Genomic DNA, 26,237 nt, shown 5'->3' with positions numbered 1-26,237 from the left:
TGTGTGTGTGTGTGTGTGTGTGTGTGTGTGTGTGTGTGTGTGTGTGTGTGTGTGTGTTCACTGTAGTGTAACAGAGGTTTTTGTACGACGGTTTCATTAGAATGTATCACTGTGGTGGACTTTTGGTGGAGGAACAAAACTCAGCATTAGTAAGTCACTTTTACTTCAAAAAATATACATTTACTTGTTATTTGGTTCATTCTTTATTCATTGCTTATAAATAATTTATTAACAAAAATAAATTAAATATAATTTGTCTAACAGTAATTCATTAGGAGAAACTCTAACATTTTTTCAGTAAAATTAATTAGAAATGAGTGAATATTGAACATTTAATAAATCTCCAGTGTGTTTGTGTTGGTGAGTGGAAACCTGCTCACTGGTTCATATCTGCAGTATTGTGTAAATTGTTCTAAAGTCTCTGTGCTGATAGAAAATACAATGGGCATAAATTTCATTTAACAGTAGGGGGGGACAATAAGTATAAAATTTCTCATGAGCAATTTTTGAAGGGGACAAAAATAATACAGTCAAAAAAGTGAAAAACTTTGATTCTATCATTATTATTGTAGCATGGAGACTGCGTCGATTACAATGGTAATTCAAACTGCTTTACATAAATAAAGTAAAACTATCATAAAAATCAACAATAAAAACAAGGAATTAAAAAAAAGGTTTAAAAATTGATTTACAAATTAATTGACACTTAAGAACAGTATAGAAATTGATTATACAAAAAATACAGTGGGGTCAGTTCAGATGTAGCACAGTGCTCATTTAGTAAATGCACAGATAAACAATATGCTAATTGTGGCCGTTAATGTTAAGTTACATTATGCCAAGTCCCAAATAAAACACTGCATGGGAAAAGACTTTGGCGTGTTCGTTGCAGTGCACTATGCTACAAGCTATTGTAAACAAGTTAATGTTCACTAGATAAGTCATATTTTAATCGCTAATATTACATCGATAATCAGCATTTTTGCCGCAACTAATTTATGAATGAGTCTGCATCAACTACATTAAAGAGAATCGCCTTTATTTAAAGTGAATAAAATACCCTACTTAGTGGAGTTGAACATCAATTGAGCAAAAATATTTCTGTTATCAGTTTCATTTCTTACTATCACACAGGGAGCACTTTCTATGACACATCAGTAAGAAGTGACTAAAACAGAATAAAGCTGATCCACAATATAACGACTAGCTCGTAAATGTTCTCCTGCTGATTAGTTCTACTGAACTGCAGTGATATAAAGAATATTATGTGACTGTGTGGTTTCTTTTTGTGTTTTCTGTTCTCCAGAGGGTCCCACTGTGAAGCCCTCCGTGTCTCTGCTTCATCCATCGTCTCTGCAGCTCTCTGAGGGACCGGCCTCACTGCTCTGCCTGCTGTCTGCCTACTCTCCACAGGGGGCGACGGTGAGCTGGACAGTGGATGGCTCAGTGGTGAATGAAGGGGTTCTGACCAGCCCTGAAGAACAGAAGAAGGACGGTTACACACGCAGCAGCACCCTGACCCTCAGCAAAGCACTCTGGGAAAAGGGGGAGGAGTTTGTCTGTACCGTCTCCCATGACAGTGTCAATCATCCGGTCACGTTTAGAAAGAGCCAGTGTGAAGACTAACAGCTCCAAGATAGAATTAAACACTGAGCTGCTCACACATCCATCTACAATAGAGTTTCAATTCTACACAATGCTGATATTCCTGTCTTTACTCTCTTCACTGTCCTGTTGCTCTTCCTGTAGTTTTGCTCTGCTGAAATAAAGCTTCATTTTGGACATTGAGTGTGTTTTATTAGAGTTTATTAGTCATTATCAGTGTGATGAGAGAGTGTGTTTAGCTGTACATTCAGTGCTGTGTGTTGTGCTTCAGTGAGTTTGGCTGAAGGAAGTTGAACATCTGGTGAAAGTGGTGCTCTATTTTGGGAGAAAGAGGATCATTCAGCCGTCTTCATGTAAATCTCCCTCTCATTTTACAGCAAACCTTCTCTGCTAAACTAAACACTATCAGAAGCACTGACCTACAACCTAATTTCTAATATTTGTTACATGAAATTGTATTAATTCCCAACAGTTTATTCTCTTTATTTTGTAGGGTTTCTCTTGGCTGCACTGCTTCCAGCACGTGTATGTGGATGTTACATTTTTTGTCTAATCAGATATCAGTCTCTATGTGCTGCCATGTGAATCTAATCTGCCCAGGGCCTTCAAAGACCATACTGCTGCCCTTTTTACCTTAGTCGCTATTAGCAATGGGTCTGTTTCTTATAAACCAATCAGATTTCAAATTTACTTCACAGGGCCAGCTAGCCCAGAATAGCGTTAGCATTTTTCCATCCTCTGACTGGTTGGTCAGAGGGAAACTGGCAAAACACATGTGTAGCTCTGCATTAGACTTTATTATGCCTATGGAGGAAAATAATTGATTTGCTCTCAGAAATACTTAAAAAACACTTTTAAGGAAAGCTAGACATCATTAAAACTGCTGCCAACCCCGAACATAGCTAGCTTGTCTCAGCTCCCAAGAAGGTTTGTTCTCCACTTCCAGACCAGTGAATATGAGCAGGACCACTGGATTACAGCCTCTGAGGAGTGGTGCAAATTATAAGTCTGCATCTCTGGTGAGTAGATTGGATTTAATTTACATTTTTATGTTTTTGTCACGATATTAGACAAATATTGATTCTAAACTGATCCAGATGATGTATGTGTTACCTGTGTGAATCCAGGGAGGATTTATGATACTTATTTATGTGTATCATTTTGTGTGTGAGTGTGTAGTGTGGTGTGATGGAGTGTGTAGTGTGGTGTGATGGAGTGTGTACAGTGTGGTGTGATGGAGTGTGTAGTGTGGTGTGATGGAGTGTGTACAGTGGTGTGATGGAGTGTGTAGTGTTGTGTAATTGAGTGTGAAGTGTAGTGTGATGGAGTGTGTGTGATGTAATGGAGTGTGTAGTGTGGTGTAATGAAATGTGTGTACAGTGTGGACTAATGGAGTGTGTAGTGTGGTGTGATGGAGTGTGTACAGTGTGGTGTGATGGAGTGTTTGTAGTGTGGTATGATGAAGTGTGTACAGTGTGGTGTGATGGAGTGTGTAGTGTGGTGTGATGGAGTGTGTACAGTGTGGTGCGATGGAGTGTGTACAGTGTGGTGTGATGGAGTGTGTACAGTGTGGTGTGATGGTTATTGAGAGATTTCTAATGTGAGGTGTGAGTTAGTGTTATGTGGTTCTTCTCCTCCACAGTGTGTCATTGTGTCGTATCACATCCTCCAACTCAGCACCTGCAGTCGCTCCCAGCTGCAGCAGTGCAGTTTCTCTACTATCTGACTGAGGGAGGTTTTTGTATGACTCTATATCACTGTGTGAGCCAGTAACCAGTGATTTCATGGTGACTCAGACAGTAATAATCTCCTGCATCTTCAGTCTGGACTCCACTGATGGTCAGAGTGAAATCAGTTCCAGATCCACTGCCACTGAAACGAGCTGGAACACCTGACAATAGCTCCTTTACGTATTTAATGAGCAGTTTAGGAGCTTCTCCATGTTTCTGCTGAAACCAGAGTAGACGATCACCATATGAGCTGTGAGAAGAGACTGCCTGACTGATTTTACAGTTAATGTTGACTGTTTCTCCTGGAAGAACAGATTTCACTGCAGGAGTCTGAGTTACTGTTGCTTGACCTCTGCATTCTGTAAAAATACACAATAATGCAGCATGAAACTGAAATATTAGAACAGATACAATACGTGTATTTGTATGAACACATCATTGTAGAGATAAAATATGAAGCAGTGTCTGACCTTGAGTCCAGAGGATCAGTGTCCAGATGAAGACGGGGATCAAAGTCATGGTAGCTGTGGGTGAAGTTTCTGTAGCAGCAGCTCTCAGTCATGAAGTGTGAAAGTCACAGCGCTATAAACACTCCCAGAGCACTGAAGCATGAGATTTACTTGCTAAGAAAACATTTTCACTTCCAACATGAAACACACAGAAAAACTAAATTTGCACAAAGTGCATGTGAGGGACTTTTCCTTGTTAAATTAAGCATTTAAAATAGGAAACACTGTACATTATAAAGCAATTCGGGCAAATCACCACCAGGTCTATTTGTGGAAGCTGTTTTTTTTATATATAAATTTTAATCCTTAATACAATTTCCTATCTGTTGGTTTATAAAACACTAAGTAGAAGTGTAACAATCATTTCCCCAAAATTCACTGCATTTTCACTGAAAATTCTAAATCTTAATGAAGAAAAACTGATTATACCATATTATATTTAATGATCAAACCCTCAAAAATGCAATTCAAACAAAAGTCTCAGACCCTGAGGAAATGGTGGATTTAAACAGACTGAACTCCGTATCAGCACCAGAGGAATCATCTTGATCAGAGATAGAGCTACAAAGACGGTGAAACTGCTACCTGTTGTGACTGTTATTACCTGGTTGTCTAAGTGTAGGTTATAGGTAGTAAAGGTGATAAAGTACAGTGAGGGTAATAAAAGGGGATTCTGTGACCACTGTGCTCTACATGATAACTTTATAGATTGGGCAGATTGAGACCTCTGGTGTGTAAACAAGGTAATGACATTAGATAAATCATTTCTACTAAATTAAATCAAAAACATCATTACACCTCTACTTGGCAAGTTTTCGATCCCAGGGCTCTCATAAGAAATATAATAATATAATAATATAATAATAATACCACCAAATTATTCTTAATGTTTCATGAATACTGACTTTTACTTATGAGAGAAAATGTAAACACACTGTGGAAAGAAAAAAAGAGACAAAACATGATCCAAGAACCAAACCCAACAAAAGCAATGTTAAATATAAGTGTAGACTACAAACAAGTTTTATTCTGGGTGACAGGGATAAGAGAGAGGGGAGAAAAGACAAAAGCATTTTCCAATGTGCTTAATTAACATCAAACTCACGAATATGTACATATAAAAAATAAAAAAGTTAGAAGGGAAGAAAAAAATCAAAAGAAGAACAGCCTCTTTGCTCCTGAAGAAACTACTCTAATGACGGTTCAATTTGCTGCGGCGAAACAGTGACAAGCGTCCATCCAGCCACTGGACGACTTTTTCTCCTAGCAGATGGGAAAAGACTACAAGGGATTGAAGGAGATGTGTTGTTCCACATCGCCCTCAGCTGGACTGAGAGTGTCACATTCCTGAACAGACAAACACACACACACACACACACACACACACACACACACACACACACACACACACACGCGTACACCTGAAGGGAAAAACCCAGAAGACGAGCAGGAGGTGGTCGGATTTCCAGGTCACTGTTGATTTTATCCAAATGATAATTAATCCCGCTGCTCCATTTTGACCTTGGGGGGCTTGAGGAATGTCCTGTTCTTCTTCTCCTTGGTTTTACCTTTGGCCTGGAAGGTTCTCCAGCTGTCCACACGTCCGTCCCTCGAGTCCTAGAAAAGATAAGCAAATATAATACAATAGGATTAAAAGATTCAATTAAATTATATGCGAATTGAGAGTTTAGAAACTATTAGTCAATAATTGATCTGAATTTAATTTATAAAAACTGAGAAATCGGTTAAAAATCCAGCCGCTGAAACATGAAAAAATCTGTTAAAAAATGTTGAGAACACGAACACAACTTTTCCAGATTTCCAGCATGACACTGCCCCTGTACACAAAGACAGCTCCATGAAGATGTGCTGTACATGGGTTTGAGTGGAAGATCTCGAGTAGTCTGATGAATTGGAACACTGACTGCACCAGAGGCCTCCTAACCTCACTTACATCAGTTCCTGCCTTTGTGACTGAATGAATCTCCACAAAATCTCTACAAGCACAATCCAGAATCTAGTGCAACATCTTCCCACATGAATGTCGTGGATCTTCTCAAAAGATCAGGCAGTAACATCTTCCTTCAGTCACCAATTCAGAGTATATTAAAGCTGAAATCTTCAACACCCATCAACAAGCTCCTGGACTTCTCTCTCCATCTCACTTCCTTCACTGAGCACTATTATTTACTATTATTCAATATTATTTGCATTACTTGCACTGGTGGAACTTTATTTCACTTTTACATTTTTATTCCAGCACATGGACACGTTAATGACAATCACAATCATACTGGGTCACTTTAATCTGTACTTCTGTCTTTATCTGTCGTGCATAACCATCCATTCCTTCTGTTTAATTCATCTGTGTGTATATACATTTATATTAACTTTTTTTCTCTTCCAGGGTGTGTATATTATAGATATATTTTTTTTATCCTTAATTCTTTCATACTCTATAGACAGATTATATTTGTATATACTTTTATACTACATTTAATTCATGTTTACATTACTTTTCTCTCTTTATTTTTCTTATACTGTATTTCTATAATGTTTACAAGCCGGACAGTCAGAAAAGTATTTCACTACGTCAAACTCTGTATGTGACTAATAAAATGTGAATTTGTATTTGATTTGAATTTGAGAGTGTAATGCTGAAAGAAAAGATCAAATAGACCCAATTGATGAAATGTTTTGTGAAGGAATTTGATGCTCCCTTTTTAAAAGTATTTCTAAGTGTTTTTAAAAGATATACATTTAAAAAAAATATGTAACAAATATAAAATATACATGTATCTTTGCCCAACACTGTCCTGCTCTGAATTATTAACAAAAGCTTTTAAATCAGTAAACATAACATTTACATTATAGATGATGCAGATCGTACACAATGAGTGTGTATTGTGGTGTAATGGAATGTGTAGAGTTTGCTCTGTAGAATTCAAGAGTTGTATTTATATTAAGTGTGTAATCTAGCGTACCAGTGTAGAATAATTAATTGCTAGGGATTCAAAGTTCTTCTGTAAGTTACTCTGGATAAGGGAGTCTGCTAAATGCCATAAATGTAAATGTGTACAGTGTGGTGTGATGGAGTGTGTGTAGTGTGGTGTGATGGAGTGTGTACAGTGTGGTGTGATGGAGTGTGTAAGGGTGGTGTGATGGAGTGTGTAAGGTGTGGTGTGGTGTGTGTACAGTGTTGTGTGATGGAGTGTGTACAGTGTGGTGTTATGGAGTGTGTACAGTGTTGTGTGGTGGAGTGTGTACAGTGTTGTGTGATGGAGTGTGTACAGTGTGGTGTGATGGAGTGTGTGTGGTGTGATGGAGTGTGTACAGTGTTGGTGTAATGGAGTGTGTACAGTGTGGTGTAATGGTTATTGAGAGATTTCTAATGTGAGGTGTGAGTTAGTGTGATGTGGTTCTTCTCCTCCACAGAGTGTCATTGTGTCGTATCACATCCTCCAACTCAGCACCTGCAGTCGCTCCCAGCTGCAGCAGTGCAGTTTCTCTACTATCTGACTGAGGGAGGTTTTTGTACGACTCTCTATCACTGTGTGAACACATTGCCACTGTGGTAACTCTGACAGAAATAATCTCCTGCATCTTCAGTCTGGACTCCACTTATGGTCAGAATGAAATCAGATCCAGATCCACTGCCACTGAAACGAGCTGGAAAACCTGACTGTAACTGATTCACATATTTAATCAGGAGTTTAGGAGCTTCTCCAGCTTTCTGCTGATACCACTGTAATATGTCGCCATATGAGCTATGGTGATACACCGCCTGACTGGTTTTACAGTTGATGGTGACTGTTTCTCCTGGAAGAACAGATTTCACTGCAGGAGTCTGAGTTACTGTGACTTGACCTCTGCATTCTGTAAAAATACACAATAATGCAGCATGAAACTGAAATATTAGAACAGAAACAATACGTGTATTTGTATGAACACATCATTGTAGAGATAAAATATGAAGTAGTGTCTGACCTTGAGTCCAGAGGATCAGTGTCCAGATGAAGACGGGGATCAAAGTCATGGTAGCTGTGGGTGAAGTTTCTGTAGCAGCAGCTCTCAGTCATGAAGTGTGAAAGTCACAGCGCTATAAACACTCCCAGAGCACTGAAGCATGAGATTTAATCGGCAAAAAATGAAACAGAACTGAAACCAATAGGACTAAAAATAATGAAAAACTTAAAATTTGCACAAAGTGCATGTAAGGGACTTTTCCTTGTTAAAATAAGCATTTAAAATAGGAAACACTGTACATTACAAAGCAACTTCGGGTACAACGTCACCAGTTCTATTTGTGGAAGGTGTTTTTTTAATATATATATTTGAATCCTTAATACAATTTCCTAACTGTTGGTTTATAAAACACTAAGTAAAGGTGTAACAATCATTTCACCAAAATTCCCTGCATTTTCACTGATAATTCTAAATATTAATGAAGAAAAAATGATTATACCATATTATATTTAATAATCAAACCCTCAAAAATCCAATTTAAACAAAAGTCTCAGACCCTGAGGAAATGGTGGATTTAAACAGACTGAACTCCGTATCAGCACCAGAGGAATCATCTTGATAAGAGATAGAGCTCCAAAGACGGTGAAACTGCCACCTGTTGTGACTGTTATTACCTGGTTGTCTAAGTGTAGGTTATAGGTAGTAAAGGTGATAAAGTACAGTGAGGGTAATAAAAGGGGATTCTGTGAACACTGTGCTCTACATGATAACTTTATAGATGGGACAGAGTGAGACCTCTGGTGTGTAAACAAGGTAATGACATTAGATAAATCATTTCTACTAAATTAAATCAAAAACATCATTACACCTCTACTTGGCAGGTTTTCGGTCCCAGGGCTCTCATAAGAAATATAAAATAATAATACTAACAAATTATTGGTAATGTTTCATGAATACTGACTTGTACTTATGAGAGAAAATGTAAAAACTCTGTGGAAAGAAAAAAAGAGACGAAATATGATCCAAGAACCAACCCCACAAAAGCAATGTTAAATATAAGTGTAGACTACAAACAAGTTTTATTCTGGGTGACAGGGATAAGAGAGGGGAGAAAAGACAAAAGCATATTCCAATGTGCTTAATTAACATCAAACTCACGAATATGTACATATAAAAAATAATGTAGGCGCATGTAGGACATTTTGGAGACAAGGATGAGGAAGGCAAGACTAAGACGGTTTGTACATGTGCAGAGGAGCGACATGGAGTATATCACTAGAGGAATGCTGAGATTGGAGCCACCAGGAAGGAGGAAAAGAGAAAGACCAAGGAGTAGGTTCATGGATGTGGTGAGGGAAGACATGCAGGTAGTTGGTGTGAAAGAGGCAGATGAAGAGGACAGGGGTGTATGGAGACAGATGATCCGGTGTGGCGACCCCTAATGGGTGAAGCCAAAAGAAGAAGTGTAAAAGATAACAGGGAATGGAGACTAAACATGAAACCTGGGGTATAAAAGCACATATCAAGCTTATGGTCAGGTTTCCTCAAACTTTTGTATTTACAAAATACTGTATACATTTCTTTCAGTGTTAAGATATAGCACCTGTTTCTGAGCTTCTATTCTGATATTAATGTTTTATATATATTATATATATATATATATATATATATATATATATATATATATATATATATATATATATATATAATATAATTTTTTTTATTATTATTATTATTTTTTTTTAAACCTATGCTGTATAATACAGGATGCAGTATTCCTCTGTCTTAGATTTTCTGAAATGATCAGGCAGTGACATCTTCGTTCAGTCACCAATTCAGAGTATATAAAAGCTGAACTCTGCAACACCCAGCAACAAGTTCCTGGACTTCTCTCTCCGTCTCACTTCCTTCACTGAACACTATTATATATATATATATATATATATATATATATATATATATATATATATATATATATATATATATATATATATATATATTACTTGCACTAGTGGAACTTTATACTATTTCACTTTTACATTTTTGTTCCAGCACATGGACACGTTAATGACAATCGCAATCATACTGGGTCACTTTAATCTGTACTTCTGAATTTATCTGTCGTACATAACCATCCATTTCTTCTGTTTAATTCATCTGTGTGTATATACATTTACAAACCCGATTCCAAAAAGGTTGGGACACTGTACAAATTGTGAATAAAAAACGGAATGCCATAATTTACAAATCTCATAAACTTATAGATAACATATCAAATGTTGAAAGTGAGACATTTTGAAATGTCATGCCAAATATTGGCTCATTTTGGATTTCTTGAGAGCTAAACATTCCAAAATATTTGGGACAGGTAGCAATAAGAGCCCTGAAAAGTTAATTGTACATATAAGGAACAGCTGGAGGACCAATTTGCAACTTATAAGGTCAATTGGCAACATGATTGGGTATAAAAAGAGCCTCTCAGAGTGGCAGTGACTCTCAGAAGTCAGAATGGGCAGAGGATCACCAACTCCCCCAATGCTGTGGCGGCAAAATAGTGGAGCAATATCAGAAAGGAGTTTCTCAGATAAAAATTGCAGAGTTTGAAGTTATCATCATATACAGTGCATAATCATCCAAAGATTCAGAGAATCTGGAACAATCTCTGTGCGTAAGGGTCAAGGCCGGAAAACCATAATGGATGCCCGTGATCTTCAGGCCCTTAGACGGCACTGCATCACATACAGAAATGCTACTGTAATGGAAATCACAACATAGGCTCAGGAATACTTCCAGAAAACATTGTCGGTTAACACAATCCACTGTGAAATTCGCCGTTGCCGGCTAAAACTCTATAGGTGTCAGGGATCCCCCCTGCCACACCTCCCTCGGCCGCTGTCAGGGATCCCCTGCCACGCCTCCCTTGGCCGCTGTCAGGGATCCCCTGCCAACCCTCCCTTGGCCGCTGTCAGAGATTCACCCTGCCACGCCCCCCTCGGTAGCTGTCACGCTGCCTCATTATCCCGTGCCTGGCATTATCACCGACAGCTGTGGCTCGTTATGGATTACACTATATAAACTCATGTTCTCGAGTCACAGGCTGTCGGGTTCGTGAATGTCATCCTGGTGATTCCTGTGGCTGCTCGACCGCCAGCATTCCCAGCTGGTTCTGTCTCCGGACTCTGTTCCATGTTGGATTACTCTTTGCCGTGGAGTTTCTTTCAGTTCAGGTTGTGCTTTCTGTTGAACATTTGCTCGCGTTGTGGATTACTCGTCCCCAGCGGATATTCTTCGTTGCTTTTCATCACGGCTTAAGAGTGTGTTTTTGGTTGTATTGCTTAATAAAGACGATGATTGAGTTATTTCCACTTCCACGTCATCAGCCTGACAATAGGTCAAAAAAGAAGCCATATCTAAACATGATCCAGAAGCGCAGGAGTTTTCTCTGGGCCAAGGCTCATTTAAAATGGACTGTAGCAAAGTGGAAAACTATTCTGTGGTCAGACGAATCAAAATTTGAAGTTCTTTTTGGAAAACTGGGACGCCATGTCATCCGGACTAAAGAGGATAGTGCTCAGTTCAGAAGCCTGCATCTCTGATGGTATGGGGTTGCATGAGTGTGTGTGGCATGGGCAGCTTATACATCTGAAAAGGCACCATCAATGCTGAAAGGTATATCCAAGTTCTAGAACAACATATGCTCCCATCCAGACGTTGTCTCTTTCAGGGAAGACCTTGCATTTTCCAACATGACAATGCCAGACCACATACTGCATCAATTACAGCATCATGGCTGCGTAGAAGAAGGATCCAGGTAGTGAAATGGCCAGCCTGCAGTTCAGATCTTTCACCCATAGAAAACATTTGGCGCATCATAAAGAGGAAGATGCGACAAAGAAGACCTAAGACAGTTGAGCAAATAGAAGCCTGTATTAGACAAGAATGGGACAACATTCCTATTCCTAAACTTGAGCAACTTGTCTCCTCAGTCCACCAAACGTTTGCAGACTGTTATAAAAAGAAGATAGTATGCCACACAGTGGTAAACATGACCTTGTCCCAACTTTTTTGAGATGTGTTGATGCCATGAAATTTAAAATCAACTTATTTTTCCCTTAAAATGATAAATTTTCTCAGTTTAGACATTTGATGTCATCTATGTTGTATTCTGAATAAAATATTGAGATTTGAAACTTCCACATTGCATTCTGTTTTTATTTACAATTTGTACAGTGTCCCAACTTTTTTGGAATCGGGTTTGTAAATTAACTTGTTTTTTTCTCTTCCAAAGTGTGTGTGTGTGCGTATATATACAGTGAGGAAAATAAGTATTTGAACACCCTATTTTGCAAGTTCTCCCACTTAGAAGACATGGAGGGGTCTGAAATTGTCATCGTAGGTGCATGTCCACTGTGAGAGAAATAATCTAAAAAATAAATCCAGAAATCACAATATATGATTTTTAAACTATGTATTCGTATGATACAGCTGCAAATAAGTATTTGAACACCTGTCTAGAATTCTGACCCTCAAAGACCTGTTAGTCTGCCTTTAAAATGTCCACCTCCACTACATTTATTATCTTAAATTAGATGCACCTGTTTGAGGTCGTTAGCTGCATAAAGACACCTGTCCACCCCATACAATCAGTAAGAATCCAACTACTAACATGGCCAAGACCAAAGAGCTGTCCAAAGACACTAGAGAGAAAATTGTACACCTCCATAAGGCTGGAAAGGGCTACGGGGAAATTGCCAAGCAGCTTGGTGAAAAAAGGTCCACTGTTGGAGCAATCATTAAAAAATGGAAGAAGCTAAACATGACTGTCAATCTCCCTTGGACTGGGGCTCCATGCAAGATCTCACCTCGTGGGGTCTCAATGATCCTAAGGAAGGTGAGAAATCAGCCCAGAACTACACGGGAGGAGCTGGTCAATAACCTGAAAAGAGCTGGGACCACCGTTTCCAAGGTTACTGTTGGTAATACACTAAGACGTCATGGTTTGAAATCATGCATGGCACGGAAGGTTCCCCTGCTTAAACCAGCACATGTCCAGGCACGTCTTAAGTTTGCCAATGACCATTTGGATGATCCAGAGGAGTCATGGGAGAAAATCATGTGGTCAGATGAGACCAAAAAATAACTTTTGGGTCATAATTCCACTAAACGTGTTTGGAGGAAGAAGAATGATGAGTACCATCCCAAGAACACCATCCCTACTGTGAAGCATGGGGGTGGTAGCATCATGCTTTGGTGGTGTTTTTCTGCACATGGGACAGGGCGACTGCACTGTATTAAGTAGAGGATGACCAGGGCCTTGTATTGCGAGATTTTGGGGAACAACCTCCTTCCCTCAGTTAGAGCATTGAAGATGGGTCGAGGCTGGGTCTTCCAACATGACAATGACCCGAAGCACACAGCCAGGATAAACAAGGAGGGGCTCTGTAAGAAGCATATCAAGGTTCTGGCGTGGCCTAGCCAGTCTCCAAATCTAAACCCAATAGAGAATCTTTGGAGGGAGCTCTAACTCCGTGTTTCTCAGCGACAGGCCAGAAACCTGACTGATCTAGAGAAGATCTGTGTGGAGGAGTGGGCCAAAATCCCCCCTGCAGTGTGTGCAAACCTGGTGAAAAACTACAGGAAACGTTTGACCTCTGTAATTGTAAACAAAGGCTACTGTATCAAATATTCACATTAACTTTCTCAGGTGTTCAAATACTTATTTGCAGCGGTATGATACAAATAAATAGTTAAAAATCATACATTGTGATTTCTGGATTTTTTTTTTGTTGATTATGTCTCTCACAGTGGACATGCACCTACGATGACAATTTCAGACCCTTTCATGATTTCTAAGTGGGAGAACTTGCAAAATAGCAGGGTGTTCAAATACTTATTTTCCTCACTGTGTATATGTATATGTATGTGTATATATATATATATATATATATATATATATATATATATATATATATATATATATATATATATATATATATATATATACATACACACTTATTTTCCTCACTGTGTATATATATATATATATATATATATATATATATATATATATATATATATATATATATATATAAAAGGAATTTAATGCTCCCTTTTAAAAGTATTTCTAAGTGTTTTTAAAAGATATACATATAAAAAATATGTAACAGATATAAAATATATAAAAGATATATGTATCTTTGCCCAACCCTGTCCTGCTCTGAATTATTAATAAAAGCTTTTGAATCAGTAAACATTATAGATGATGCAGATCATACACAATAAGTGTGTATTGTGGTGTGATGGAGTGTTTAGAGTTTGCTCTGTAGAATTTAAGAGTTATAATTATATTAAGTTTGTAATGTAGCATACCAGTGTAGAATTATTCATTGCTAGAGATTCAAAGTTATTTTGATTGTTACTCTGGATAAGGGAGTCTGCTAAATGCCATAAATGTAAATGTGTACAGTTTGGTGTGATGTGTATACGGTGTGGTGTGATGGAGTGTGTGTAGTGTGATGTGATGGAATGTGTAGTGTGGTGTGATGGAGTGTGTACAGTGTGGTGTGATGGTTATTAAGAGATTTCTAATGTGAGGTGTGAGTTAGTGTGATGTGGTTCTTCTCCTCCACAGTGTGTCATATCACATCCTCCAACTCAGCACCTGCAGTCGCTCCCAGCTGCAGCAGTGCAGTTTCTCTACTATCTGACTGAGGGAGGTTTTTGTACGACTCTATATCACTGTGTGAACACATAGCCACTGTGGTAACTCTGACAGTAATAATCTCCTGCATCTTCAGTCTGGACTCCACTGATGGTCAGAGTGAAATCAGATCCAGATCCACTGCCACTGAAACGAGCTGGAAAACCTGACTGTAACTGATTCCCATATTTAATCAAGAATTTAGGAGCTTCTACAGGTTTCTGTTGATACCAGTGTAATATGTCACCATATGAGCTATGGTGATGCACCGCTTGACTGGTTTTACAGTTGATGGTGACTGTTTCTCCTGGAAGAACAGATTTCACTGCAGGAGTCTGAGTTACTGTTGCTTGACCTCTGCATTCTGTAAAAAATGCACAATAACGCAGAATGAAACTGAAATATTAGAACAGAAACAATACGTGTATTTGTATGAACACATCATTGTAGAGATAAAATATGAAGTAGTGTCTGACCTTGAGTCCAGAGGATCAGTGTCCAGATGAAGACGGGGATCAAAGTCATGGTAGCTGTGGGTGAAGTTTCTGTAGCAGCAGCTCTCAGTCATGAAGTGTGAAAGTCACAGCGCTATAAACACTCCCAGAGCACTGAAGCATGAGATTTAATCGGCAAAAAATGAAACACAAAACTGAAACCAATAGGACTAAAAATAATGAAAAACCTAAAATTTGCACAAAGTGCATGTAAGGGACTTTTCCTTGTGTAAATTAAGCATTTAAAATAGGAAACACTGTACATTATAAAGCAACTTCGGGTACAACATCACCAGTTCTATTCACTGCATTTTCACTGATAATTCTAAATCTAAATGAAGAAAAAATGATTATACCATATTATATTTAATAATCAAACCCTCAAAAATCCAATTTAAACAAAAGTCTCAGACCCTGAGGAAATGGTGGATTTAAACAGACTGAACTCCGTATCAGCACTAGAGGAATCATCTTGATCAGAGATAGAGCTACAAAGACGGTGAAACTGCTACCTGTTGTGACTGTTATTACCTGGTTGTCTAAGTGTAGGTTATAGGTAGTAAAGGTGATAAAGTACAGTGAGGGTAATAAAAGGGGATTCTGTGACCACTGTGCTCTACATGATAACTTTATAGATTGGGCAGATTGAGACCTCTGGTGTGTAAACAAGGTAATGACATTAGATAAATCATTTCTACTAAATTAAATCAAAAACATCATTACACCTCTACTTGGCAAGTTTTCGATCCCAGGGCTCTCATAAGAAATATAATAATATAATAATATAATAATAATACCACCAAATTATTCTTAATGTTTCATGAATACTGACTTTACTTATGAGAGAAAATGTAAACACACTGTGGAAAGAAAAAGAGACAAAACATGATCCAAGAACCAAACCCAACAAAAGCAATGTTAAATATAAGTGTAGACTACAAACAAGTTTTATTCTGGGTGACAGGGATAAGAGAGAGGGAGAAAAGACAAAAGCATTTTCCAATGTGCTTAATTAACATCAAACTCACGAATATGTACATATAAAAAATAAAAAAGAAGGGAAGAAAAAAATCAAAAGAAGAACAGCCTCTTTGCTCCTGAAGAAACTACTCTAATGACGGTTCAATTTGCTGCGGCGAAACAGTGACAAGCGTCCATCCAGCCACTGGACGACTTTTTCTCCTAGCAGATGGGAAAAGACTACAAGGGATTGAAGGAGATGTGTTGTTCCACAGCGCCCTCAGCTGGACTGAGAGTGTCACATTCCTGAACAGACACACACACGCGTACACCTGAAGGGAAAAACCCAGAAGACGAGCAGGAGGTGGTCGGATTTCCAGGTCACTGTTGAATTTATCCAAATGATAATTAATCCCGCTGCTCCATTTTGACCTTGGGGGGCTTGAGGAATGTCCTGTTCTTCTTCTCCTTGGTTTTACCTTTGGCCTGGAAGGTTCTCCAGCTGTCCACACGTCCGTCCCTCGAGTCCTAGGAAAGATAAGCAAATATAATAGAATAGGATTAAAAGATTCAATTAAATTATATGCGAATTGAGAGTTTAGAAACTATTAGTCAATAATTGATCTGAATTTAATTTATAAAAACTGAGAAATCGGTTAAAAATCCAGCCGCTGAAACATGAAAAAATCTGTTAAAAAAAAATGTTGAGAACACGAACACAACTTTTCCAGATTTCCAGCATGACACTGCCCCTGTACACAAAGCCAGCTCCATGAATATGTGCTGTACATGGGTTTGAGTGGAAGATCTCGAGTAGTCTGATGAACACTGACTGCACCCCAGTTATATACAGTGAGGCAAAAAAGTATGTAGTCAACCACCAATTGTGCAACTTCTCCCACTTAAAAAGATGATGAAAATTACAGGCCTCTCTCATAGGTACACTTTAACTATGAGAGACAAAATGAGAAGAAAAAAAAAAATCGAGAAAATCACTCTGATTTTTAAAGAATTTATTTGCATATTATGGTGGAAAATAAGTATTTGGTCAATAACAAAAGCTCATCTCAATACTTTGTTATATACTGTTTTGGCAGTGACAGAGATCAAAAGTTTTCTGTGAGTCTCCACAAGGTTGTTACACACTGTTGCTGGTAGTTTGGCCCATTCCCCCATGCAGATCTCCTCTAGAGCAGTGATGTTTTGGGGCTGTCGCTGGGCAACACGGTTTTTCAACTCCCTCCAAAGATTTTTCATGGGGTTGAGATCTGGAGACTGGCTAGACCACTCCCGGACCTTGAAATGCTTCTTACGAAGCCACTCCTTCGTTTCCCGGATGGTGTGTTTGGGATCATTGTCATGCTGAAAGACCCAGCCACGTTTCATCTTCAATGCCCTTGCTGATGGAAGGAGGTTTCACTCAAAACCTCACGATACATGGCCCCATTCATTCTTTCCTTTAGACAGATCAGTCGTCCTGGTCCCTTTGCAGAAATACAGCACCAAAGCATGATGTTTCCACCGCCATGCTTCACAGTAGGTATGGTGTTCTTTGGATGCAACTCATCATTCTTTCTCCTCCAAACACAACAAGTTGAGTTTTTACCAAAAAGTTCTATTTCGGTTTCATCTGACCATATAACATTCTCCCAATCCTCTTCTGGATCATCCAAATGCTCTCTAGCAAACTTCAGACGGGCCCGGACATGTACTGGCTTAAGCAGGGGGACACGTCTAGCACTGCAGGATTTGAGTCCCTGGCAGCGTAGTGCATTACTGATGGTAGCCTTTGTTACTTTGGTCCCAGCTCTCAACAGGTCATTCACTAGGTCCCCCGTGTGGTTCTGGGATTTTTGCTCACCGTTCTTGTGATCATTTTGACCCCACGGGGTGAGATCTTGCGTGGAGCACCAGATCGAGGGAGATTATCAGTGGTCTTTGATGTCTTCCATTTTCTAATAATTGCTCCCACAGTTGATTTCTTCACACCAAGCTGCTTACCTATTGCAGATTCAGTCTTCCCAGCCTGGTGCAGGTCTACAATTTTGTTTCTGGTGTCCTTTGACAGCTCTTTGGTCTTGGCCATAGTGGAGTTTGGAGTCTAACTGTTTGAGGTTGTGGACAGGTGTCTTTTATACTGATAACGAGTTCAAACAGGTGCCATTAATACATGTAACAAGTGGCGGACAGAGGAGCCTCTTAAAGAAGAAGTTACAGGTGTGAGAGAGCCAGAAATCTTGCTTTTTTGTAGGTAACCAAATACTTATTTTCCACCATTATTTGCAAATAAATTCTTTAAAGATCAGACGGATGTGATTTTCTGGATTTTTTTTTCTCATTTTGTCTCTCATAGTTATTTAAAGTTTAAGTTTATTTATTCTGGAATAATACTCCTGTCTGTTTTTATTCATATTTATGTTCAAAAAACATCAATAAATAGTAATCAATAAATGTTTATACTGTTCAGCCTGCAACCTAAAATGTGCTTTGAGTTTTGTCCCCCTGTGCAATTGAGTTTGACCCTGACACAAATGAAATTCTTTAAATATTAATAACAACATATAATTAAAGGTAAATTGAGAAAATTTGTTATTTCAGAATTGGGTATCAAAATGGTAGCCCTTGACATGAGTCGGTACCCAAGAAGTAGCTCTCGGTGTCAAAGGGTTGGTGACCCCTGACCTACACCTTTTCCTGTATTCTGTTTTCTAGACTAAAGGATGATTCTGGATGATTTGCCATCATGCTTTTTTAAAACAGAATATCCCTACCCCCTGATCATTAAGGCAAATTTCAGAATTTATTTTAAATACTATCACAATGATAAATAAGTTTGGAGGTTAAGCGCACCTCAAAGTTTTTTTGCCACTCCTTCTCTCTCTTAGCTTTCTCCTGTGTCTCAATCTCCTCTTCTCTTTGCCTTTTTCTGAAAGGAAAAAAGAAAAAAAAAATTTATATGAGGCTTCAACACAAAAATGGCAATTGTAGAAATCATGCTCTGGTCATAATCATGGATAGAGTGAGGAAATTATAGATGGATAGATGGAGTGAGGAAATTATGGATGATGGATGGAAGGATAGAGTGAGGAAATTATGGATGGATGGATGGATGGATGGATGGATGGATGGATAGAGTGAGGAAATTATGGATGATGGATGGAAGGATAGAGTGAGGAAATTATGGATGATGGATGGAAGGATAGAGTGAGGAAATTATGGATGGATGGAGTGAGGAAATTATGGATGGATGGATGGATGGATAGATAAATGGATCAGATGAAGATCCCTTTTGAGGCTGGTTCCTCTCTAGGTTTCTAATTAAGAGTGACTACTTAACGAAGCCAAAGTGTATATTTATAATCAAGATGGATGGACGAAAGAATACGATGGACAGATGAAAGAATATAAAGAAAGAAAGAAATGTACCTCTCATGCATATCCTTGGCCTCTCTCTCCTTCCTCTTGATCTCCAGCTCCGCAAACAGCTTCATAGTCTGTTTATACACAGCCTGCCTGAACTAAGAGAGAACAGTGATTATGGCCTCCAAATGCTGATACAGGGATCAAGTACATTAAACGTTCCTTCTTCAGATCTAATTAACATACAAATACCTCAAACGCAAACTCAGCTTGTACGCCTTATCAACCGCTGCAAAACATTTTCGTACAGTTAGAAGCTAAAAGAATGCTGCATGTAAGTACAACTACAGACAAAGGTTTGTGGACACCTGACTGCAAGTTCTGTATGTGCTTTCTGAACATTCCACATTCAGTCCTTATTTACTATAATAACCTCCACTCTTCTGGGAAAACGTTCCACTAGATTTTGGAGTGTGTTAGTGGAAATTTGTGTTCACAAGGGTGTTAGAAAAGTCAGATACTGGTGCAGGGAGATGAGGAGGCCTGGGGTGCAGTCAGTGTAATAAATGATCCTAAAGGTGTATAAGAGCTCTATAACAGGCCACTCAAGATCTTCCATAACAAACATGTAAAGCAGATCTTCATGGAGCTGCTTTGTGCACAGGGGCATTGTCATGCTGGAACAGGTTTGGGTCTACTAGTTCAAGCAAAGGGAAAATTCTATGCTACTGCATCCAAAAACATCCTGTACAATTGTGTGTCTAATACATTTGTGGTATCAGTTTGGGGAAGCAGCACATATGACCAGAAATATCAGATGTCCAGATACTTTTGTCCATATATAGTGTATATAAGTACTGAGTATAAATAAAGATAAAGAAGGAATCCAAGACACGGAGCAGGTATTATTTGGGTGCTGGACTGCAAGATCAATTAAATAAATAGTGACAACTAATTTTGGCACCTTCGGTAAATATGGGGCTGTGAAAAGTCCTGTAAATCTTTATCCTTATTTTGAACAAAATTTCTTTGCCGTCATGGATATCAGACTAGCGGTCGACCGAATCGTCGACAACAATACTTGATTGTTAAAAATATAGGCAGAAGTCCATACCGATTTAATTCCCAGGTTGTGTCTGTTGCTGGGGCGGCTGGGAAGGTCCACTGTAATAATACAGTACAAGAGCGGCCTCTAGAGGCGACCCTCTGGTGCCACATGGTGTTTTTTTTTTTTATTATTAATTTTGGATGTAACCCTTTTTATTTATTTGGCATGTCACTTTTTGTTTCAGTTTGAATGCATGTCTATGTCTACATTTCTTAACATTTATTTATGTAATTAATATTTATCTTTATTTCATTTAGTACATTTTCATAATTCAGTACTATTTTACATTGTTTTTTTATCCAGTATCAATATCGGTTGATTAATTGAATATCAGCAAGTACAATCCAGCCGAGCTATTGGTACCTATAAAATCAATCAGTCTAACTTTATATTTAACAATGCAAACACAACATAAAATATCAGCTAAATATTTTGCACATATTTACGAAGCGTGCCAATATAAATGAAAGGAACACTAATGAACAATGCTTTTTGTCCTTTTTTTTTCCTGTCACCCAGAATAAAACTTGCTTGTAGTCCACACTTAAATTTAACATTGCTTTTGTGGGGTTGGTTCTTGGATCATACTTTGTCTACTTGTTCCTTTCGAGCACACATACCTCAAACTGAAGGCATGCATCAGTTTATTTTTTGTGTCTATTTATTTTAAATAAGATGTATTTTACATCTGCATAGTCTGAAATCATCCACAAGTTTGTGCGTTTGTCCTGCAACAAGGTTATGATTTAATGCGTCGATGCTTTAAGTAAAGCAAATGCACCACCTGCTGGAGGAGGGTAGAATTGCAATGGGTGTTTTTATATGAAATTTCTATTCGATCGTTAACTGTTTAGGTTGTGTTCATATGACAGTTGAAAAAAATACAATTATCAAAATGTAAAATATGTAAAATACACTTCATTTATCTGTGCTTGCAATCTTTTTTTTCCCCCTGAGGTATTTAACCAATAACATGTAAACGTCCGCACTTAATCCATCTCCAACGTGACAGTAAAACTGGATTCAACACATGGAGGCGGAAGCATGAAATTTTCCCTTCGCTTGAACTGGAAGACCCAAACCTGTTCTAGCCTGACTTTAAAATCTCTACAAACACAGTCCAAAACCAAGTGGAACAGAAGAGTGGAGGTTATTAATAGCAGCAATTGGGACTAAACATTGAATGAGATGTTGAAAAAGCACATAAGAATATTATGGTCAGGTGTCCACAAACTTCTGTCCTTATAGTGTACATAACCCAGCTTTGGTGTTTGGTGCAACAGCTACATGAAATTTTAGAGGAAAAGAAAGAAAGAAAAAAAAAAAAAACCCCAGCAAGACTATCAAGTGCCGTTACGGACTAAGTCAAAGCTAACTACATTACCACTTCCGGGTCATCCTCCTCAATAACAGTGGACTTTCCATCTTTCTTCAACTGCTTCCTCTTCTGATTCATCTGTCGACACAATACACAGCAAAACTTACTATCAGGACATCATTCCGGGTGCTTCTCATAAGCGGTAAAGAAAAAAGAACTCGAGGAACGAAAGCAGTTTATTCAATCAGCTCATTTCCACTGAGAGAGCTCTTACGTTATGCTCGATGTATTCTTTTCCTGCATGAATCACATCTACGGCCCTTTTCTTCTGCTCGGGTTCCAGAAGCAGCTTGTACGCCTTGTCAACCGCTGCAAAACATTTTCGTACAGTTAGAAGCTAAAAGAATGCTGCATGTAAGTACGACTACAGACAAAGGTTTGTGGACACCTTACAGTTCTGTATGTGCTTTCTGAACATTCCACATTCAGTCCTTATTTACTATAATAACCTCCACTCTTCTGGGAAAACGTTCCACTAGATTTTGGAGTGCGTTTGTGGAAATGTGTTCACAAGGGTGTTAGAAAAGTCAGATACTGGTGCAGGGAGATGAGGAGGCCTGGGGTGCAGTCAGTGTTATAAATGATCCTAAAGGTGTATAAGAGCTCTATAACAGGCCACTCAAGATCTTCCATAACAAACATGTAAAGCAGATCTTCATGGAGCTGCTTTGTGCACAGGGGCATTGTCATGCAGGAACAGGTTTGGGTCTACTAGTTCAAGTGAAGGGAAAATTCTATGCTACTGCATCCAAAAACATCCTGTACAATTGTGTGTCTAATACATTTGTGGTATCAGTTTGGGGAAGCAGCACATATGACCAGAAATATCAGATGTCCAGATACTTTTGTCCATATATAGTGTATATAAGTACTGAGTATAAATAAAGATAAGGAGGAAATCCAAAACACGGAGCAGGTATTATTTGGGTGCTGGACTGGGTGATTAACGGTAAATAAAAACAGTGAACACTAATATTGGCACCTTTGGTAAATATGGGGTTGTGAAAAGTCCTGTAAATCTATTTTATATTTATTTTGAACAAAATGTCTTTGCTGTCATGGATATCAAACAAGCGGTCGACCGACTCGTCATTTTATTTCGATTAATCGGCACTAATTGTTGATTGCTTTCCCCCGGGTTGTGTCTGTTGCTGGGGCGACTGGGAAGGTCCACGGTCATTATACAGTACAACAGCGGCCTCTAGAGGCGAATCACTGAAGCCACGTGCTGTTTGTTGTGGTTTTTTTTTTTATTGATTTTGGATAAACTGTTTTTATTTTTTTTGGAGTGTTACTTTTGTTTCAGTTTCAATGCATGTCTATTACATTCCTTAACATTTATTTATATAATTAATATTCATCTTTATTTTATTTAGCACATTATAAATAGTTCTGAATCATGACAGCTTTTTAGCAAGTATCCATTAAAAAAGAAAAAAGAAAGGAAAAAAAAAAAACCACTATCGGTTGATTAATTGGATATTAGCAAGTACAATTCAGCCGAGCTTTTGGTACCTATAAAATCCACTATCAGTCGAACTCTATCAAACAATTGCAAACACAACATAAAATCTGTTAAATATTTAACATATTTACGAAGGGTGCCAATATTAATGAAAAGCACTTTACAATAATCTAACTGCTACACACACACACACACACACACAGCAGTCATGTCAGCTGCTTAGCTCCATTAAATTAAAAAAAAAAATTCAATAATTCAATCCAAACCAATACAAATAAGCAGAAATATAGTGAAGACTCACCTTCAAAGGCCAGCTGTGCTCGGTCTGCATCGTCCTGGTTCTTATCCGGATGAACCAAAATCGACAACTGAAGAATATATAAGAAAAGATGTCATTAAATAAATAAATAAACAAAAACAATTGTAAAATAAAAAAATAAACAAACATACCTGGCGAAACCTCTTCTTCAGCTCTTCATCTGTGGCCTCTGGGTCGATCTGTAAGACCTAAAAATAAATGAATATAAATAAAATAAATATTGTAGTTTAAACCACACATTTTAACCCTTTAATGCATACATTATTCATTAGAATTTGCAGTTCCTTTCTTTTCCTTCTTTCTTTTTTTTTTAATCACATGAGAAAAAAATTATAAAAAAACATTATACCTATGTGGGGAAAAAAATGTATATTATATTTAAAAAATAAAAATTATAAAAATAATTAAAATAAAATAAAATAAAAAAAATCATGGGTTTTACCTCATGGGTTAGAGTGAAAGATCTCCTACTATAGATCTCAGACCTCAACCCTGAACACCTTTGGGATGAACCGGAACTCTGATTGAAACCCAGGTCTCATTACCCTACATTAGTACCTGACTTTTTTTTTACTAACGGCCTTGTGGTAGAATGAATCTCGCACAAATCTCCACAAGCACACGCCAAAATCTAGTGGAACATCTTCCCCAAAGAGCAGGAATGATAATAACACCAAACGAGGACTAAACATGGAATGGGGATGTTAAAGAAAAAAAAGCACTCTCTTATACTCAGGTGTTCACAAACTCGTGTCAATATAATTTTTATTACGAAGGCATCAGAGAGACCACTCACCTCAAACGGGTTCAGATTGAAATACGTCGAGCCGGGTCGCAACAACCGATCTATCTGCTGTTTGGAAGTCAGTACAGAGTCTCGCTTTTCAATCTGCTTCACCTGGTATAAAAGTAAACATTTGTACAAGGACCAGTCATTAAATGCACCAGAAATTTCCAACAGTCATCTCAGGACAAACAGTTGTGTATCTGCACTTTATGTATTCTCACATACCCTGAATGTGAGGGTGGGAGTTACTTAACTACAGATCATCTGTAAAATTACAAACTGCCTGACGTTTTATTATTAAAACCGACTGTTTACATGGTCTTAACTAATTTTTTCATTTAAAAAACGTCTAATTGCTGTGATAAAAAAAAAATATATATATATATATATGTAATAAATTTCAATAACAGGGTTGTGTTCACTGATGGCTTATGGATGCTATACTGATTTTACAGCCAGGACTCATCATGCAGCTCTGCTCCACTCTACATACTGTATCTACCATGGATAATAATTCATAACTCATAGATTCTAATACTCAATATTCTACATATCCAATATAATCTGTATACACACACACACACACATTTCATACAATTGTATATACAATGTACATATCTTATATTGCTTATTCATACAGTATTCTACAAATATTGTGCCTTACACACAGCTTGTTCAAATGTAATGCAACCCTGCCCTGATATATACAAAATGACAGAAAATCGAGAAAGAAATCAAGGCAAGTTCATGTTTATGAATCTTGATGGCTGTATCCTGATAACCGCTCGACTCCCTATTCTTGTGCCCTAGATTAAACCTGCAACGGCTGTCTAAATCATCTGCGCCCTACCTAGTGCACTACAGCACAATCACAAAACAGATTTGGAAGTCGACCCTGACTGAACGTGTTGGAAAGCCGCAGGTTAGAACCAGTTACAGCTTGTGCCTTATATTATTCAATATACAGCTAGTTTATATAAACCAAATTAATAAGTAGGACATGAAATAAACAAATTACAAACTGGTTTGAGTTAGAACTCGCTGAATTTCCTTTGCAGCTAGCCAACACTGGTATTCTCGCAGTCTGAGCAACAAAACGCACCTTATTTACTATAAAACAAAAAGCTCAATAAAACCATTCGAAACAGAACAGATTACAGTATCATATATTAAAGTAATCTTGAAGAACTTTCAACTCACTTCGGTATAAAACGTCTGGAAAGCATCGTCCCCGGTGCTGCTTTGAGCCGCAGAGGCGCCTGCTGAAGCGGCCATTTTGGATTCGGACCTCCCAGCGGATGTGACGTCGTTAAGGCGGAAGTCCGCCTGGCTGTGCAAACTGGTGCGTTGCCCCACGTGTTACGTGAATTCCTTGCACATGAAGATTTTTCGATTTCGTGTGGACTGTGCCGTTACACCAAAACGGTGTAGTTGTGCAATGAAATAATAAAAAATCCACCCAAGCATTATTTTTCAATAAAAGCATACCCTGTTAAAAAAAAAAAGTGCATCATTCCTCTTTATCCATAAATCTGCATTTCTTAAAGTGTTAGTCCTTGAGACTAGTCCTCAATCCTGAACACTCCTGCAGTGTAACCGTTACAGAGCCCCGGATCTTCTATACAAGTTTAATACTCATCTCTCTACACAAATATAGTTATTTTCCATTTTTACCATTGTGTGTATTACTAGTCTTTAGATTTAGGATGCACAAGTCCCTGGGAATGATCTATCTATAGAAAAGATGTATTGCAACATTAGAACATGAACCATGTGATCTGAATTACTGACTGCATTATTGTCAGATGAATCCACACATTTTGACCGAGCAGAATTGACCAGAAAACAATCCCCAA

The 26,237-nt window shown here is 38.1% G+C and overlaps 1 protein-coding gene, 1 long non-coding RNA gene and 2 gene segments (V, D, J or C); 1 reads left to right on the top strand and 3 right to left on the bottom strand.

Moving 5' to 3' along the window:
- Nucleotides 1-14: 14 nt before the first annotated feature.
- LOC124392693 lies at nucleotides 15-1,782 on the top strand. The gene is made up of 2 exons (XR_006927194.1): nucleotides 15-149; nucleotides 1,307-1,782. It is a non-coding gene; the product is annotated as an uncharacterized LOC124392693 (long non-coding RNA).
- A 1,451-nt stretch (nucleotides 1,783-3,233) lies between these two features.
- Nucleotides 3,234-3,859, bottom strand: LOC124392689. The segment is given in 2 exon segments: nucleotides 3,234-3,694; nucleotides 3,806-3,859. Coding segments are annotated over 2 exon segments (384 nt in total).
- A 3,532-nt stretch (nucleotides 3,860-7,391) lies between these two features.
- On the bottom strand, nucleotides 7,392-9,627 carry LOC124392644. The segment is given in 3 exon segments: nucleotides 7,392-7,720; nucleotides 7,832-7,887; nucleotides 9,575-9,627. Coding segments are annotated over 3 exon segments (438 nt in total).
- Nucleotides 9,628-15,895: 6,268 nt separating this feature from the next.
- dnajc8 (DnaJ (Hsp40) homolog, subfamily C, member 8) lies at nucleotides 15,896-25,734 on the bottom strand. Its single transcript, XM_046858548.1, has 9 exons — nucleotides 25,582-25,734; nucleotides 24,391-24,492; nucleotides 23,726-23,782; nucleotides 23,577-23,643; nucleotides 22,025-22,119; nucleotides 21,817-21,888; nucleotides 19,391-19,482; nucleotides 18,815-18,890; nucleotides 15,896-16,492 (listed from the first exon to the last, which is right to left on the bottom strand). Exons 1-9 carry the CDS (start codon nucleotides 25,654-25,656, stop codon nucleotides 16,373-16,375), a joined length of 756 nt encoding a protein of 251 aa, XP_046714504.1. The 5' UTR covers nucleotides 25,657-25,734; the 3' UTR covers nucleotides 15,896-16,372.
- Between the last annotated feature and the right edge of the window lie 503 nt (nucleotides 25,735-26,237).

This window comes from Silurus meridionalis, chromosome 10 (genome assembly GCF_014805685.1).
Source record: "Silurus meridionalis isolate SWU-2019-XX chromosome 10, ASM1480568v1, whole genome shotgun sequence".
Lineage (NCBI taxonomy): Eukaryota > Metazoa > Chordata > Actinopteri > Siluriformes > Siluridae > Silurus > Silurus meridionalis.
This window is presented reverse-complemented; position numbering and strand designations above follow the sequence as displayed.